Source organism: Petaurus breviceps, unplaced genomic scaffold (genome assembly GCF_028583685.1).
Source record: "Petaurus breviceps papuanus isolate PSGF00001 unplaced genomic scaffold, PetGlider_PUasm1.0 191, whole genome shotgun sequence".
In the NCBI taxonomy this organism is placed as follows: domain Eukaryota; kingdom Metazoa; phylum Chordata; class Mammalia; order Diprotodontia; family Petauridae; genus Petaurus; species Petaurus breviceps.
The window spans coordinates 5,115,282-5,131,502 of record NW_027185811.1 but is presented as its reverse complement, the minus strand read 5'-3'; the positions used below and the strand labels follow the sequence as shown (position 1 = coordinate 5,131,502).

The window sequence follows — 16,221 nt, the reverse complement described above, 5'->3', positions numbered from 1 at the left end:
ATGGCTGCACCCCACACTGCAGGGGGTGTGTGTCCTGGTCCCTGGGCCAACTGCCTGGGGGAAGGCGATGTCTTACTCAGGAAGGCACCACAAGACAAATGGCCAACACGGGTGCATCGTCCGGCCCCCCTACACAGCTCCCTGGACGGGCCTGGCACTCCCTCTCCAGGCTCAGGAGTGGGGATATGGGGCTCGGGGCAACAAGGCGCAGGGAAAGCAGCCCGAGGGCTTCCCTCCTCCGGTCTGTTGCTATCCCCGGGGCGGGCCAAGGTGGGAGCCCCAGGGCCCTGGAACCGGCCACAACCTGGAGCTAGACCCCCCGTGGGGCCCGGAGGATCCAAGGGGCCCCAACTGTGGAGGGGAGGGAAGAAAGCGCAGCGCCAGCTTTGCGCCTAGCTGCACTGGGGAGCCCGTGGGCTCGGGGTGCGGTGGGGGGCCGGGACCGTGCCAACGCAGGGCAGGGAGGAGGAGGCGGAGACCTGGGGCCGGGGCCGGGCCGGGGCGGGCGATGTACTCACCAGCACCGGGTCTGTGCATCAAGGGGCCGGGGCCCTCAGAGCGGGGGACTCATGGTGGAAATCAGGGCGGGCGCGGAGGGTCGGGGGCGCCGGCCTTACATCCCCCGAGGCACCAGAAGCTGCAGAGAGTCGGCGAGACCGGGAGAGGAAGGGAGGGGGCCGGGAGGGGGAGGGCCCTGGCAGCGGGGCCGTCCGGGTAGGATGACAATGGAAGGAAATGCTTTATCTGAGTCTGAGAGCGGGCCAAGGGGGAGGGGAAGGGAGGGGAGGAGAAGAGAAGGGAGGAGAGGCGAGGGGAGGAGAGGGGAGGGTGCACACAGCCAGCCCAGCCCCGAGAAGCCCAGCGCAGCCCAGCACAACAGAGCCCAGCGTTGCGCGGGTCCACACACAACCCAGACACAGGCGCCACACCGAGGCACGAAACAGACATACACAGCACAGAGATTCGCCGCGCAGAGACACACAGCAGAAACCTTACAAAGCGGAGAAGGCATGACACCCAGAGACAGCTGACTAAGGAGACAGCACAAAATTCAGAGGCCCAGATGACATAAATATACTAAGAGGCAGACGCCCAAACCCGCAAGGATGCACGCCGGAACACAGTGACACACACACAAAAAGAAAGCAATCCCTAAAAAGAGGGACTCATACGCATACATAAACGCCCAGACTCATATTCACATATGTAACATACACATCCATACTTCAATAGGCAGAAATGGATATACACCTGCATAGAAAGAAAGAAAAATAGATACATATACACATCCAGACATATACACCCATCACAGACACACGGTAATTTACAGGAAGAGTCCCACGCTTGGAATTCCAGCTACACACATAACTTTGCAGGAGAAAAGTTTCAAGATCTGATTTGAATCACTGCCTAACCTACTCACCCCCACCTCCTTCCAATCTTCCCGACTTTGCTGGGGGGAACAGAAGGGAATCGCCTGATCCTAGGAAAAGAAAAGGGGGTCACAACAATTTTTATTTTGAAAGTTTTGGGTTGTTTTTATAAAAAAGGAATTTCCCAAGGGATTTCCTTCCCTCCTTCTCTCTCTTTCCTCTCTTCTCATTCCTCCCCCTCCAATTCCAGTTCCTCCCCTCCACCCTCCCTGTCCCTATGAGTCAAACTTCAGCAATGTGCCCAGTGTCTCCCAGTGCATTACAGCGGATTGCAGAAATGTTCCCATCTGTGAGTCGGAATGCAGCTGCCTCTAGTCCTCCCTCCCCTAATAAATCTAGGCCAGGGATAGCCTGTTCACAGAAACTCCTAAACCCCTGCCCCCCTCCAAACTGGAAGTGGAGGTCAGAGTCAGGGGTCAGGGGTCAGGAGCTAAGGACCTCCCTGCTATCCTCTGTTGGCCATTGGCTGGTTCCACGGTTTAGCCAGAAAAGCAGCCACTTCAGGGATAGGGTGTGTCAGCCACTCTCTGAAGCAACATTGGCCCCTCCTGTGTGTTGGGGGCCTTAAACTTGAAAGCAGGGAGTGTCCCCGAAACTCTTATCAGGATTAAGAAGCTACACCATCCCCACAAGTCCACACAACTCGAAAGGAAACTGAGGCCCCAAAAGAAAGGTCTATGCTATGGTTATAATTCTTTGGGGATGCCCACATTGTAGCCAAAACCCTCATTAGTCTTGAGAGAGAGAAGTCTGGGTTTAGGATAGGATCGTAATACTGGGAACCTCCACACTGCAGAGAGGGTACCCTCCTCCCCCACACACAATTCTTCCTCTTGTTTCCATAGCCATAGCCTAGGGCTAAGACCTAATCATTTTGCACATTGGATGACTGCAACAGAATCCTCTCTCTTACTCTCCCAAGGACCTGGGGGTTTTAGTGGACTGTATGTGCAGTATGAGTCAGCAGTGTGATGAGGTGGCCAAAACAACTAATTCATATTTAGACTACATGAATAGTGCCCAGAGGGAGAATGTTAATAAACTGTGTGAAAGACCTATGGACTTGGAGTCATGAGACCCGGTTTCAAATCCCACTGGACACTAGCTCTATGACTATAAGCAAATCACAATCTCTCAGAGCTTCAGTTTCCTCACCTGATATTTGGGAATGTAGGTTGAACAGAGTATAGGCAAAACTGCCCTTCCTTATGCTGACTGATTGTGTATGCTAGCTCAGCACTTGGGTGCTTCAGGAATGACAAGGGCTGCTTCCAACTATGTAGGGCTCATTGCTGAAGGGTTTCCCCTTTGAAGCAAAGAAGCAGTCCCTTCATTGGCCACTGAGTAGGAAGAGCCAATGATTCAGAAGACCTTTAAAAAGGGAATGACTCTGCCGTTGGCCTCACTTCCCTTCCTCCTGATGAGCATATGAGGAACCTCTTGGTGGAGGGATGGGGGAGGGGCTGGTGCTCTTCCCCTACCCTAGCCTCATGGTCACTGCTGTCATGTATCAGCTAGAATAGGGGTCTTAATGAGACAGGTTTGAGTGGCAGCTCTTTGCACTTGGTAGCTTAGAAGTGCCCCTTAGTGGTGAAGGGAATGGGTGCAGTAGCCTAGCTCCCTAGGCCCAGCTGCAAGAACTTAGATGAATAAGAATACATAGTGGTTGTTGTGTGGAAGGTGTGGGAGTTATCACTATCCTGCTTAGACCATATCTGGAATACTATATACAATTCTAGGTCCGTGTCAAGTCAGTTCTACAAACATTCATTAAGCACCTACAATGAGCCAGATAAAACTGGATCATCTCTGAAGAAGGGTGACCGGACTGTTGAAGGAACTCTAAGCTATTGGTTGGAGGTTCAGTCAACCAAGTAAACATTTACTGAGTGCCTAATTATGTGTTAGGAACTCTGCTAGGCACTGGAGACACAAAGACAAAAGTAAAATGCCTCAAAGGAGTTTACAGTTTAGCAGGGGAAACAACACGTACTCATATTACCATCTGCAAAACACACATATATCTAGCACATATAAAGCAGATCAGATGCAAAGTAACTTTGGAAGGGAAGACAGCTTGCCTAGCTCCGAGTGGCTGTGGGAAGTTGGAAAGTCTTAGAAGGCTTTCTTAGAAGGCACTTGAGCCCAGACTTGAAAGAAACAAGAAGAATGAGTGCATTTGAGAGAGAGATGGAGTGATGTGTGTGAGGAATGGCAAATAGGCTGGTATGGAGGGACTATAGAGTGTCTCCAGAGAAGTAATGTGTAAGAAGACTGCAAAGGTAAGATGTGGCCAGGTTGTAAAGAGCTTTAAATACCACATAGAGCCATTTATATTTGATCCTAGAAGTGATAAGGAGCCTCTGGAGTTTATTAAGTATGGGGGTGGCAAGATCAGATCTAAATTTTTGGAAAATCGCTTTGGTGACTATGTAAAGGCTTGAGGTAGGGAGGACAATTAGAAGGGAAGAGGTGATGAAAACCGTATATCAAGTGAGTGAGAATAGAATTGAGTTGTGACACTTAGGATTTGTCCCTTTGTACCTGGATTACTGGAAGGATAGTGGTGCCCTTTATTTGAGAGTTCAAAATATGGATGTGTTGGTGGAGAAATATAATAAAGTTCTGTTTTATACGCTGAATCTGAGATGTATATGGGACATGGGGAGCTAGATGAAGTGGATAGAGCTCTGGGCCTGGAGGCAGGAAGACTTGAATTCAAATCCCACTTCAGACATTCACTAATTGATCCTGGGTAAGTCACTTAAACCCTATTTGCCTCAGTTCCTCATCTGTAAAATCAACTGGAGAAAGAAATGGCAAACCATTCCAGGAACTTTGCCAAAAAAAAACCCCAAATGGGGTCAGAAAGAGTCAGACACAACTGAAAGGACTGAACAACAGCAAAAAGATTAGTGAGTGAGTGGGGGATGATTGTGGGAAGCAATCAAGTAAAAGGAGAAATAGTTGGGTATTAGGGTAAGGGATTGTGATATAAGTAGAAGAGGAGAAGAGAATGCTGATGGTGAATGGCTTTAGCTTTTTGTTTGTTTGCTTTTTGGAGGGGGAAAGGCAGGGCAAGTGTTAAGTGTCTGAGTTCGGATTTGAACTCAAGTCCTCCTGAATCCAGGTCCGGTGCCCTATTCCCTGCACCACCTAGTCACCCCAAATGGTTTTATTTTGATTGGATGAATATCAGATCCTCAGCTGAGAGGTTGGGAGGAGGGAGTGCTGTTGAAGGTTTGGGAGGTTCCCCATTCACCAGAGTCAGGAGACGGGGTGGCTAGCAACTCGAGGTCTGCATGCCCCTCATGCCTTTGCCCCCTCTGTGCCTTTCTTCTCTACCCCAACTGATCTCCTTGGGGTCCTGCTTGTGTGTGGATGTATATCAAAGAAGACGAGAAAAGTCAGCTCAAACTGATCCGTGCAATGTTGGGAAGCACTAGGGGACCTTCTCATCTCCACGAAGGGAGGTAATCAGAAGGGTGGTAATCAGGTGGCATAGTGGACCTGGAGTTAGGAAGATGTAAGTTCAGATCCTGCTTCAGACACGTGCTAGATGTGTGACCCTGGAGGACCTTGTGAGCTTCAGAGCCGGGAGGACCAATTAAAAGCAGTACCTTCACTAGGAGTGAAGGACAGACTGGACATGGATTTACAGCCCTACAAGGGGCCCAGAAATGAAGTCACACCATGACTAAGGGGAACTTTTTGAACATTCCAAAATGGGGAGAAATGGACTTCCAACCACCTGGAAGGGGCTATATTACTCTTGTGCCACAAGACCTTGGACTCTGTATGCCTTAATAGAAGCATGTCACAGACTTCTAAAGGGAATTCTTTCTCTTACTGTACCATCTGAATAAATACTCCTTCCTAAAGCTACTTAAGGCTGCCTGACTAAAATGATTCCCAGTTGACAATCTTGACAAGAAGCATGCCAATGAGGCTGCACGAGTATTTCGTAGCACTAGAAGATGTATTCCAGAGCACCCCAAACCCTCAAGCTACCCCTAAGGGGCCATAATAACCAATCTCTACAGATATGACTCATCAGGATAAGTTGGATTTGGAATAAGCACCTCAGAACAAGCACTGCTATAGTAGCAAAAATTTCTTCATTTACCCAAAGAGATCATACAAGTGGGAAAAGGGTCTCTATGTACAAAAATATTTATAGCAGCTCTTTTTGTGGTGGCAAAGAATTGGAAATCAAGGGGATACCCATCAGTTGGGGAATGGCTAAACAAGTTGTGGTATATAAATGCAATGGAATACTATTGTACTATAAGAAATAAGGAGGAGGGGAAGCCAGGTAGCACAGGAAGTAAGAATACCAGCCCCAGAGTTGGGATGACCTGGGATCGAATCCGGGCTCAGACACTTAGCACCCACCCAGAAACACCTGGCTGTGTAACTTTGAGCAAGTTACTTAACCCCAATTGCTTTAAGAAAAAAAAAAGAAATGAGGAGGAGACAGACTTCGTAATAACCTGGAGAGACTGATATAAACTGATGCTGAGTGAGAGAAGCAGAACCAGGAGAGCATTTTACACAATTACAGACACATCATATCTATGATGACTGACTTTAATAGACTGGGCTCATCAAGGTTATAAGACAAATCCAAAAGACACATGATAGGAAAGGCTTTCCACCTCCAGAGAAAGAATTATGGAATCTGAATGCAGATTGAAACAACTTTCTTTCTTTCTTTTTTGTCATTTTATTCCTTTTTTCTCTTTGTTCATTCCATTGGTTATAATCCTTCTTTACATCTAAATGTGTTAACATTACAAACTAATGTTTAATGTGAAGGTATTTGTAGAACCTATATCAAATTGCATGCTACCATGGGGGGTAGAGGGGAGGAGAGAGGGGGAGAAAATATAGAATTCAAAAGCTTTTGGAATTGAATGTTATAAACTAAAAGTAAATAAATTAATTAAATTTTTTAAAATTCTTCATTTCTATCCCCTTCTATACTTATTTTTTCATTTGTGCATTTAAAGCATGATTTCATGATACTGGGTTTTTTTTTTTTCATCATAAAAGTGGGGTTGGGAGGGACTTGCTGCCTCCAGCCAGGATGTGGCATGGAGATATAGACCTAGGTGAGATAAGGCAAAGCTCAAGGGCTGGAGAGCCCAGAAGCCCTTTTTCCAAGGTTCCAGTAAGAAGAGCTGAGGATGTTAGCCTTAATGGCAGGTGTAGCCATTACATGAAAAAAGCTGACATATGGTAAATGTTGTATAAACTTAACATTAACTGAACACAGATTGAATGGGCTCCATTTTGGAGACTCATCAACAGCCCTCTATAAGTGGTGTTTTGTCTACTTCTAGATAAATCTGGGAACATCAGAAATTAGCTTGCTTTCTCTCTCAAATAAAAAGGGGGGGGAGCGGTTAGGTGGAGCACGGGCCCTGGAGTCATAAGGACCTGAGTTCAAATCTGGCCTCAGACATTTAACACTTACTAGCTGTGTGGACTCGGGCAAGTCACACAAATTGCCCTCCAAAATTGCACCCCAATTGCCCTCCAAAAAAGCAAAAAAACAATTTTTTTCTTAAAAAGTTCCCTTCCAAGTCATTCAATTCAGTTCACCTGATATCAACCAAGGATTAGTGTTAAGGTTAGCATTTTGAACAAAAACATTTTTATTACTAAAAAAAGATACAGAAATAGGTGAAACTCAGTCTAGTAGCAAGGAACAACCTATGCAGCAATAAAGAAATTCCTGTAGTGTAAGTGGCTAGGGTCAGCTGGCTATTGAAGGCTGATTGTTAAATTTTCAGTGTGAGCATCTACACCTTAGAAATTGGCAAACTACAAATCAAGGCTTGATTTATTTTTTTCCCCCTAGACTTAAGGAAGCAATGGGGAAATGTTAATAACGCAGATTAAATTTAAAAGTGTGTCTGTGTACATTTTTCCCCTGGAGGGCCAGTTGTTAAACATTTATCAGTACATCTCTGGTAGGTTTGGAGTTTTTTAGGTGAAACCGACAGCAATAGTCCTTCTTGGCCTTGGTCCTCCCTATTTCCTCTGGCTTCCCTTTGCAATCTCACTTGGCTCAGTCCAAGGTCTTAGAGAGGCCAAGTAATTCCTTTGCTTGTTCACTGGCTTAGGGGAATGGTCCTAGTTTAGGAGATCCTGCATCTGCCCCATGACTGTGTCTGCTCTCCCTCCTGTTTCTAGTCCATTGGGTTCTAGAAAATATGATCCTTGCACTTCTTCTATTAATGCATACACTTTCTTAGCCTAAGGGACTGGAGTAAGAGAGATTGGATGATTGGTGTCACCAATGCGAAAAATAGTGATGTCAGAAAGGCCAAGTCTTGATACCCAGAGGGAGGAGAAAAAGTATCTGTACCAAGCTAATAATGACCACATTCCAAGATGGGGGAGGGAGAGATCAGAGGAAGGAGTGATTCCTCTGTCATTTTCACCTAATTTTTTAATAATGTGAACAAAATATTTTTTCCAAGAAAAAGGTGGTAGAACAGAAAAAACAATCAGTGAAACCAATAAATACATTGAAAAAAATCTGAAAATATATCCAGTATTCTGTACCCATGAACCTCCCAGCTCCTCATTTAATTTTCAACCAAACTGTGGTACACAAATATTACAGGAATATTATTGTGACAAAAGAAAAAAAATAAAATAAATTCAGAGAAGTATGGGAAGACATATGAACTGATACTGAGTGAAGTAAACCCAACCAAAAAAATACATAAATTGATAAAAATAAGAATAAAAAGTCCACTGAAATGGAATGTTGTGTAATTATAATGACCCAGACTCTAGAGAAGAACTAAGAAAATTATAGGATGGGGTAAAATGTATGTGGAGTATTGTATCTGTCAGACTTCATTGCTGCATTTTGGTTTTGCTGAACTGCTTCCCCCCCTTGCCACTTCTTTTTTTATTCTTTGTTATAAAAACAATAGAAGGGATAGGGACATATTCAGAAATGAAAGTGATGCAAAGTCAAAATTAATTTTTAAAAAAATTTAAGAGGGACTGGCAGTCACAGTGAGATTGAAAAATAGTTTTCAGATTTCAAATTAAGATGATGACAAGCCCAGATGAACCTCAGGAAATATTTTAAAAAGACACCAGAAATAATAATGATTAAGAAAACTGAAAAGAGACAAAAGTAAACTCCTTTATTCAGTATAAAACTTCACAAAAGGACCATGAGAGGTTGAGTAGAAGACATGCACCAGAGAGGCCTGTACAAGCTCTTGCAAACAAACTTGAAATTAGCCAGTGCTCTGAACTAGGGCATCTCAAGCCGGAATAAATTCCAGTAATCAGGAACCTGATGTCAAATACTAACCTTGGACTGTCACAAGAGAATCAAGGGACATAATCAACCTCTACAGGTTACTGTGTGAGGAGAAAGGGTCTGGGAGTACACTCCTCAGAACAGTGGGAGCCTCAGTAGGAAACTGGAAAACTCAACACCTGAGCATATACATAAGGGTAGCATTGGAAGTGGAAGGGGCTGTACAGGAAGCCTGAGACCAGAGTGATCTACAACATATCACTGTGGCCTACAAGGGCCACAGCAGGGGAAGAATCAATTCTGATTTGGGAATCCTGCAAGGAGAAGAATACAGATGCCAACCAAGACCATAACCCATAGTTCTCCCCCAGAACTCCAACTCATCCACACAGACACCATAGATTGAGGCAGAAGGTGGGGCCCCAAACCAGTTCCCCTATCCAGATCAACTGTGGCAACATCATTTGAATTACAGAGGGGATGTGATCAAACAAATCTTCCTGAATGGGAGTTGCCCAAACACAAAATCCCAATCCGAGAAAATGAGTACACAGAAGAAAGTACCAACTACAGTGAAGAAATACTAGGGATTATGAGAAGCCCAAGAAGTAAACCTAAAAGAAACAAGTAATCTCAAAATAAATACAGGCTGATGCTCAGGGAAAAACAAAATGACTTGGCTGTAAGAATTATAAATATGGATGGAAGAAATAAAGTAAGATAAAAGTGATATTAGAGTTCTTGAGGAAAAAAAATAGAAAAAAATAGCTTAGGGGAGAAGGAAAGAACCTTATCCAAATAGTAGACTCCCTAAAAAACTGAATAGAATAAAGAAAACTCAGTGATGCCATGAGACATTGAGAAATATAAGAACAAAGTCAAAAGACTAAATAGAATACAATTCTACAAATAGAATATAATATATCTACTCTTTTTAAAAGCTAACCTTATTTTACAATAAGTCAAGGAAAGATAACTTCATAACTACCAGATCCCCTAAAAATAGCAATTAAACAAAAAATTTGAATGCTGTATTGAAAGAAATCATAAAAGAGTATTTCCCATATCTATTACTAACCAGAGGGCAAAGTAAAAATAGAAAGAATGCAATCTCCTCTTGAAAGAAATTCTAAACTGAAAATATTCAGGAAAGCCACAGCCAAAATCCAGAACTTCCAAGACAAAGAAAAAAATACTTCAAATAGTTATGAAGAAAGAATTTCACTAGCAAGAACCCACAGTCAGGATCACATAAGATTGTGTTGCAACTATGCTAAGAGAAAGATAATTTTTATAATACTGTTATCCAAAAGATGAAAGAAAGCCTTACAATAAAAAATAACTTAGCCTGAAAAACAGAACATAATCTGACAGGTGAAAATAAAAACAGAACTCTAATAGAATAGACTTTCAAGTATTCCTGATGGAAAAACCAGGGCTGAGTGGAAACTTTGAATTGCAACCACAGAAGTCAAGAGAAAACTAGAAAAGTAAAAATTTGAACAGTTGGAGAGGGCTAAATTATAACAAAGTACTTCCATTTTAAGGGTCAAAGAAGGAGTTAATACAAAAACAAGATCTTGATGTGTTTTTGTCCTGGTTTCTTGGTTTTAGAAGAAGATAGAAAAGGGAGAGAACAATTAACACTCTGGGAAAGAAATAACAAAAGAGTAGGAACTTTCTATTTCATATAAATGGAGTGTTTCAGAAGAGTATACCCATATGGAAGAAGGTATAGGGAGAGCAGGTATCTAATAACCTCATTGGAATTGCATAAAAGAGATTTGAACATATATACTGTCTGGTTTAGAAATGTATTTAACTCAACAGGGAAACAGGAGGAAGTCATAAGAGGAAGAATAGAGTTGGGGAGGGCATAACCATAAGCAAAACAAACCAACCAACCAACCAAAAATTTCGGGGATTGTTCACAGTGATGACAGAGAAAGAAAGTATAAGAACCAGAGATCAGAGTGTGTTTGGTGAAGAGAGGAGGGAGGTAGATTGTAAAGATAAACACAAGCAGCTATCCACAAGAATGCTTCTATGAACAGCTTTTAAGGTTCTGATTACATAGTATACTGAACACTCCATTCAATAACAACTCAGAGCAAAATATTCACAGTAAATCAAGGTACAACATTTACAATGTTACAACTTATTACAGATAATCAAAATACAGCATTCACAACAACTTATTACAGAAAATAGCCACTTAGTTTTCACCACAGTGGTCATACAGTTTTGAACAAAGTATAATCATTTAGTGAGTCAATTACTTAGTAACTCAATCATTCAATCAACTCAATCATTCAATCATCCTTAAGGAGGCTTACCTCCTTAAGTGTCACAAAATACAATGGTCAAAATTCTCCACTCATGGGGCACACTAAGTTACAATATCAGTCACTGCTCAGCACTCTCTTAAGGGGTAGCATAAAATACACAGGGCATCCACCCCTCAGTCACAAATAAGTCACAGTCTTCTCAGTCAGTACACAGTATCCAAGTAAAGTCTTCTTTCAGCTTGACTCAGGGTAGTCTCTCAGATTCCCTTAATCCCCTTCCATGGTCCCAGCTCCTACCTGGATTCACCAAACTTTCACCTGGGTTCAAAGGCAGACAGCTCCCAGTTCCTTGTCCAGCTCTCTGTGCTGTTTCTGCTCCACGCTGAAGCTCACAGTGTTCTGTCCACCTTCACAGTCCTTCACAGTCTCTGTTCCCTGGAAGTCAAGGCTTAACAAAGCCACAAACAGGTTCATAGTACCAGTATTACAGTCATGCTTCCTCAGTCTTCAGCAGCTCCCAAGAGAAACTGGTAGCTCCCCAGCAGAAGCTTCAGCTAGTTCCCAAAATCACAATCATTCTCTCCAGCCTGGGCCTTTCCTTTGCAGCCTCTTCTGCAGCAGCTGCTTCTGCCTCCACAAAGCTTATGCCAAGGAATTCTGACTCCCTCTCTGGGGCTTTTCCTTATATACAGTATTGCTCCTCCCTTTTCAGCCCTTTGCTGTTATGTTAGCAACAGGAGTTCATATCTTCTGTTTCTTTAACAGAGGCTTAATTTTAACTAGGTGCTAAGTACCTCTTAGTTTTCCAATACAAAGGGATCTTTAAATTTCATCACCATTACACAGATGTAGGAACAGACCACTTCAATTATAGATTACTAGTATTGATTAGATTTCTTTTCCCTTTTCCCCCCCCATACCCTTAGTAAAGAGGGAGGTGGAAAGAAAAGAAGAAAAAGTAAAAGAGGATATGATGAAAGCAATTTACAATTAAAATCATAACAGTGAACTCAAATGGGAAGAACTTACCCATAAAATGGAAGAAGAGTAGCAGAATAGCTTACAAAATAACCCCCCCCCAAATATGTTGTTTATAAAAGATACAATTGAAATGTAAAGATTCAGACAAAGTTAAATTAAGAGGCTGGAGCAAAATATATTTTAATTCAAGTGATTTTTTTTTAAGAAGTAGGGATATCAAACACAATTGAAGACAAAGCAGCAAGAAAAATAGACACAGTTAAAAGAGATAAACAGACTATATTATTCTTAAAGGTATCATAGATGATAAAATAATAAAAATATTCTCTTTGTATGTATATGTATACACATACACATGTAGATATGTATATGGCAAATGGCATAGTATCTAAGTACTTAAAGAAAAGTTAATTTAATTATAAGGGGAAAAGACAGCAAAACTACAAACCTAAATTTTCTTCCCTTTAAAAATAAGTTTAGGGGTGGCTACGAGGCACAGTGAATAGAGCACCAGCCCTGGAGTCAGGAGGACCTGAGTTCAACTCTGACCTCAGACACTTCACACAAAAACTAGCCATGTGACGTTGGGCAAGTCACTTAACCCCAATTGCCCTCCAAAAAGCAAAATTAATAAATAAGTTTATTATTTTTCTTTTTCAAGTAACAAGTGTTTTCTAAATTAAACTGTCCCTACTACTACTACCACTTCCCTCCTCCCACCCCACCCCCTTGAGATTATCTTTAAAAACAACGTTTTTTGTTTTTTTTTAAGCAATAGGGGTTAAGTAACTTGCTCAAGGTTACATGGCCAGTTATTTCTGAGTGTGGTGCTGAGTATCTGAGCCCAGATTTGATCCAGGTCTTCTCAACACTGGAGCCGGTGCTCTTACTCACTGTGCTACCTGGCCGCCCCTAAAAACAACCTTAAGAATGAATCCCTCAATATATATCAACACAGTCTGGACACACACACACACACACACACACACACACACACACACACACACATCCACATTAGTTATCCCTGAAAATGTATTTCTCTTTCTTCATTTTAAGTTCCCAGTCTCTTAGGAGACAAGTGACATATTTCGTTTTCATTGTTTTGAACGTGTACTTTATCATTGTGTTGATCAGTTTTAAAGTCTTTTCAAGTTGTTTTTCTCCATAAAGTTATTATTGTATACATTGTTCTCCTAGTTCTACTCACTTCACTCCATATAATTTCATAAATGTTTTCCCAGTTTCCTCTGAAATTGTCCACTTCATAATTTCTTGTTGTATAACAATAATACATTACATACACATATCACAATTCATTTAGACATTCCCCAATAGGAGGATAGCCCCCTTAATTTCAATTTTTGACTATCATGAAAAGAGTTGCTATAAAATATTTTTGTACAAATAGATCCCTTTCTTCTTTCTTTGATTTCTTTGGGGCATGGGCCTAGTAATAGAATAGATGGGTATACATAGTTTATTAAATTTGGGGATATAGTTCCAAATTGCTTTATAGCTCAATCAGCAATACTAGTACTAGCAACATTGTTAATTTTCTCCTTACGTAATCTTTTTCAATTTAATAAACATGACACAAAGCCTCAAAGTTGCTTTAATTTCTATTTCTCTACTGATTAATGATTTAGAGAAATTTTTTTCATGTGGTTGTTGATAGTTTGGATTTCTTCCTTTGAAAACTGCCTGTTCATATTCTTTGACTATTTATCTATTGGAGAATGGCTCTTAGTCTAATAAATTTGAGTCAGTTCCTTACATAGCTTGGAAATAAGATCTTGTTGCAAAGATCTTTTCCTGGTTATCTATTTACTTTCTCATTTTTAGAATGATTTTAGGTCACACATTCATTTGGAGCTTATTTTGGTGTGTGGGATGAAATGTTGGTCTGAAACTAACTTCAGCCAGCCTGCTGTCCTGTTTTCCTGGCAGTTTTTGTCAAATAGTGAGTCTTTCCCCTAGTAAGGGGGGCCTTTGGGTTTATCAAACACTGTGCTATGGTGTTTGTTTCTTCATGTTATGTATCTAATCTGTTCCCTGATCAATATTTCTTTTTAAAAAATCAGTAACAAATCTTTCAATGATTACTACTTTGTAGTACAGTTTGAGATCTGGTACTGATAGACCTCCTTCCTTCCCTCTTCTCCCCACCCCAGCCCCATAATTGCCCTTGATATTTTTGATCTTTTGTTCTTCCATATGAATTTCATTATTATATTTTATGACTTTATGTAAAGAATATATAAAGAACAGCTTCATTGCTATTGTAAATTTAAGGAAGTCCAATTCTCTCATTTGACAGAGGAGGAAACTGGAGCCCAAAGAGATCCTAGCTCTAGAACTGGGGGGAACCTCAGAGGCTATGCAGCCCACCTACATGTAGTCCAACTACATGACCTATAAGGTCTACATATAGGATCCTCAAAAGTTGGATAAAACCAAAGAAAACTTCTATTCTAGGGGCAGCTAAAGATGCAGTGAATAGAGTGCCAGCCCTGGTGTCAGGAGGACCTGAGTCCAAATCTGGTCTCAGACATTTGACACAAGCTGTATGACCTTGGCCAAGTCACTTAACCCTGATTACCTCACCTCCCCCTTCAAAAAAAGAAAACTTCTATTCTAGACTTGATTCTGGTCAGCAAAGAAGTTATTGTGAAAGGAGAATCGACTGGAACCTCCATAAGATGTGACTAGTCCATCTTAGAACTAGAGATAAAGGAGAGCCCGGCAGAATGGGCAGATGAGAACAAAATTGTGTCAATGGCCACAGAGGACGATGAAGCAGGTACTGTGGAATGCTTAGAGCTTGGTCAGACATCGAAGGATCCCAAAGTCATCCACTTAATCCTGGGTCATTGCCAATCATCTTGATGTCTTGTGATGGACTTTCATGACTTTGTAGGAGAGAGTGTGGCTAACAGCTCTGCATCACTTAAATTCAGTTCATTCACAAGTCAAGACATTGCCCTGAGATGTCATTGATCCTCTTCAAAATGAAGGATGAACAACAAATTTAAGGAGAGACAACTTTCAGCTAGACTTTATGGAGAAAAGGAGAAGTTATGTGGCAAAGATAGCATTTGAGCTGGCCTTGAAAAAAAGAGTAAGGTTTTGGGAAAGATGTATGATATACAATTATCATCGAAAGCAGAGGAGTAGATAAGATTTCGAAAGGAGAGCATAGAAAGATAGAAGATAAGATGATTGAAGATCTTGGGGGTCACTTACACTTGGGAGCAGGGAGGGAGGAGAAAACATGAATCAGCAAAAGAGGAGAAGCAGGAGAAAGGATGGTCATGAAGACTAAGAGAGAACATATCAAGAAGGAGAGAATAATCAACAATTTTAAATACTGTAGAAAGGTCAAAGAGGATGAAGAGGGATGAAAAAGTGATTGGAACAGGAAATTAAGCAGTTATTGGTGACCTTAAAACAGTTTTGTTGGAGGAGTAGAGATATAAACCAGACTGCAAGGATGGGAGATGACTTATGAGGTCTCTTCCAACTCTAAGATTCAATGATGTCATCACCTACAAAGCAGCCAGAAGCATCTTCAGAGAATAACAAAATTCTAAAGTTATATTGGAGATTAGAAATAACTTAGTCTCATCCCAAGGGGGAGGGGAAGGAGGGCAGAAATTTGGTACCCTAAGCAATTCTTCCCCACAATTCAGTTGATATAGTTACAGGATGTAATCATAGGTGATAATGTGTTAACAAGGTGTTAATTCCATATTCTACCTTTACAAAGTATGAGCCCTCCCCCTCTTATTGAACCAGAGGAGCAGTGTAATTGGAAGAATAATAATTGGTTATCCCTCACCTCCTTAAAAGACAGAGTCTAGTCTAACTTGAGTTAGAGTAGGAATCAGCAGTTCAGGACTGGGAAAGGGGGCAATGGGAAAGCTATTTTTCTCCTCTCCTAATAGTCATGGAGTTTAGCATCAGGGATGCTCACCCAGAAGGAGAGACTCCACCCTGAAGTTGGAAAGTTAGTTCAAGAGAGTTCACAGTACAGACAGACATGGATATCAAAAGCTTGAGTCTGATCCTAGCCTTGTGGAGAATGATCAATGATAATAGTAGAGAACAGCTATGAACTCATGAGAATCATTGTGCTCTGTTAGGAGCAGACCCTGAGAACCCAGCTGTTCAATCTGCCCAGTAGAGAGGCTGTGCCCAGAGTGGGGAGTTTTGTAAGGATTCC

The 16,221-nt window shown here is 41.8% G+C and overlaps 1 protein-coding gene and 1 long non-coding RNA gene across 5 annotated transcripts in view; one reads left to right on the top strand and one right to left on the bottom strand.

Annotated features, from left to right (window-relative positions):
* HDAC7 (histone deacetylase 7) overlaps window positions 1-11,671 on the bottom strand; it is a 60,304-nt gene extending 48,633 nt beyond the window's left edge. For 2 of the 4 annotated variants that reach the window (XM_069092678.1, XM_069092677.1), the window contains exon 1: window positions 519-779. Coding sequence is in view for 1 of the 4 variants with exons in the window: in XM_069092676.1 (XP_068948777.1) it covers window positions 519-537 (19 nt within the window). In the remaining 3 variants the exon portion in view is untranslated. Of the gene's footprint in view, window positions 1-518; window positions 781-11,315 lie in introns of those variants that run through there. The other 2 variants (XM_069092679.1, XM_069092676.1) reach the window with 2 other exon arrangements.
* The window catches only part of LOC138164711 (uncharacterized), an 86,557-nt gene continuing 73,820 nt past the window's right edge, over window positions 3,485-16,221 (top strand). Inside the window, exon 1 of the long non-coding RNA XR_011169159.1 lies at window positions 3,485-3,715. This is a non-coding gene — a long non-coding RNA (uncharacterized lncRNA). The remainder of the gene's footprint in view (window positions 3,716-16,221) is intronic.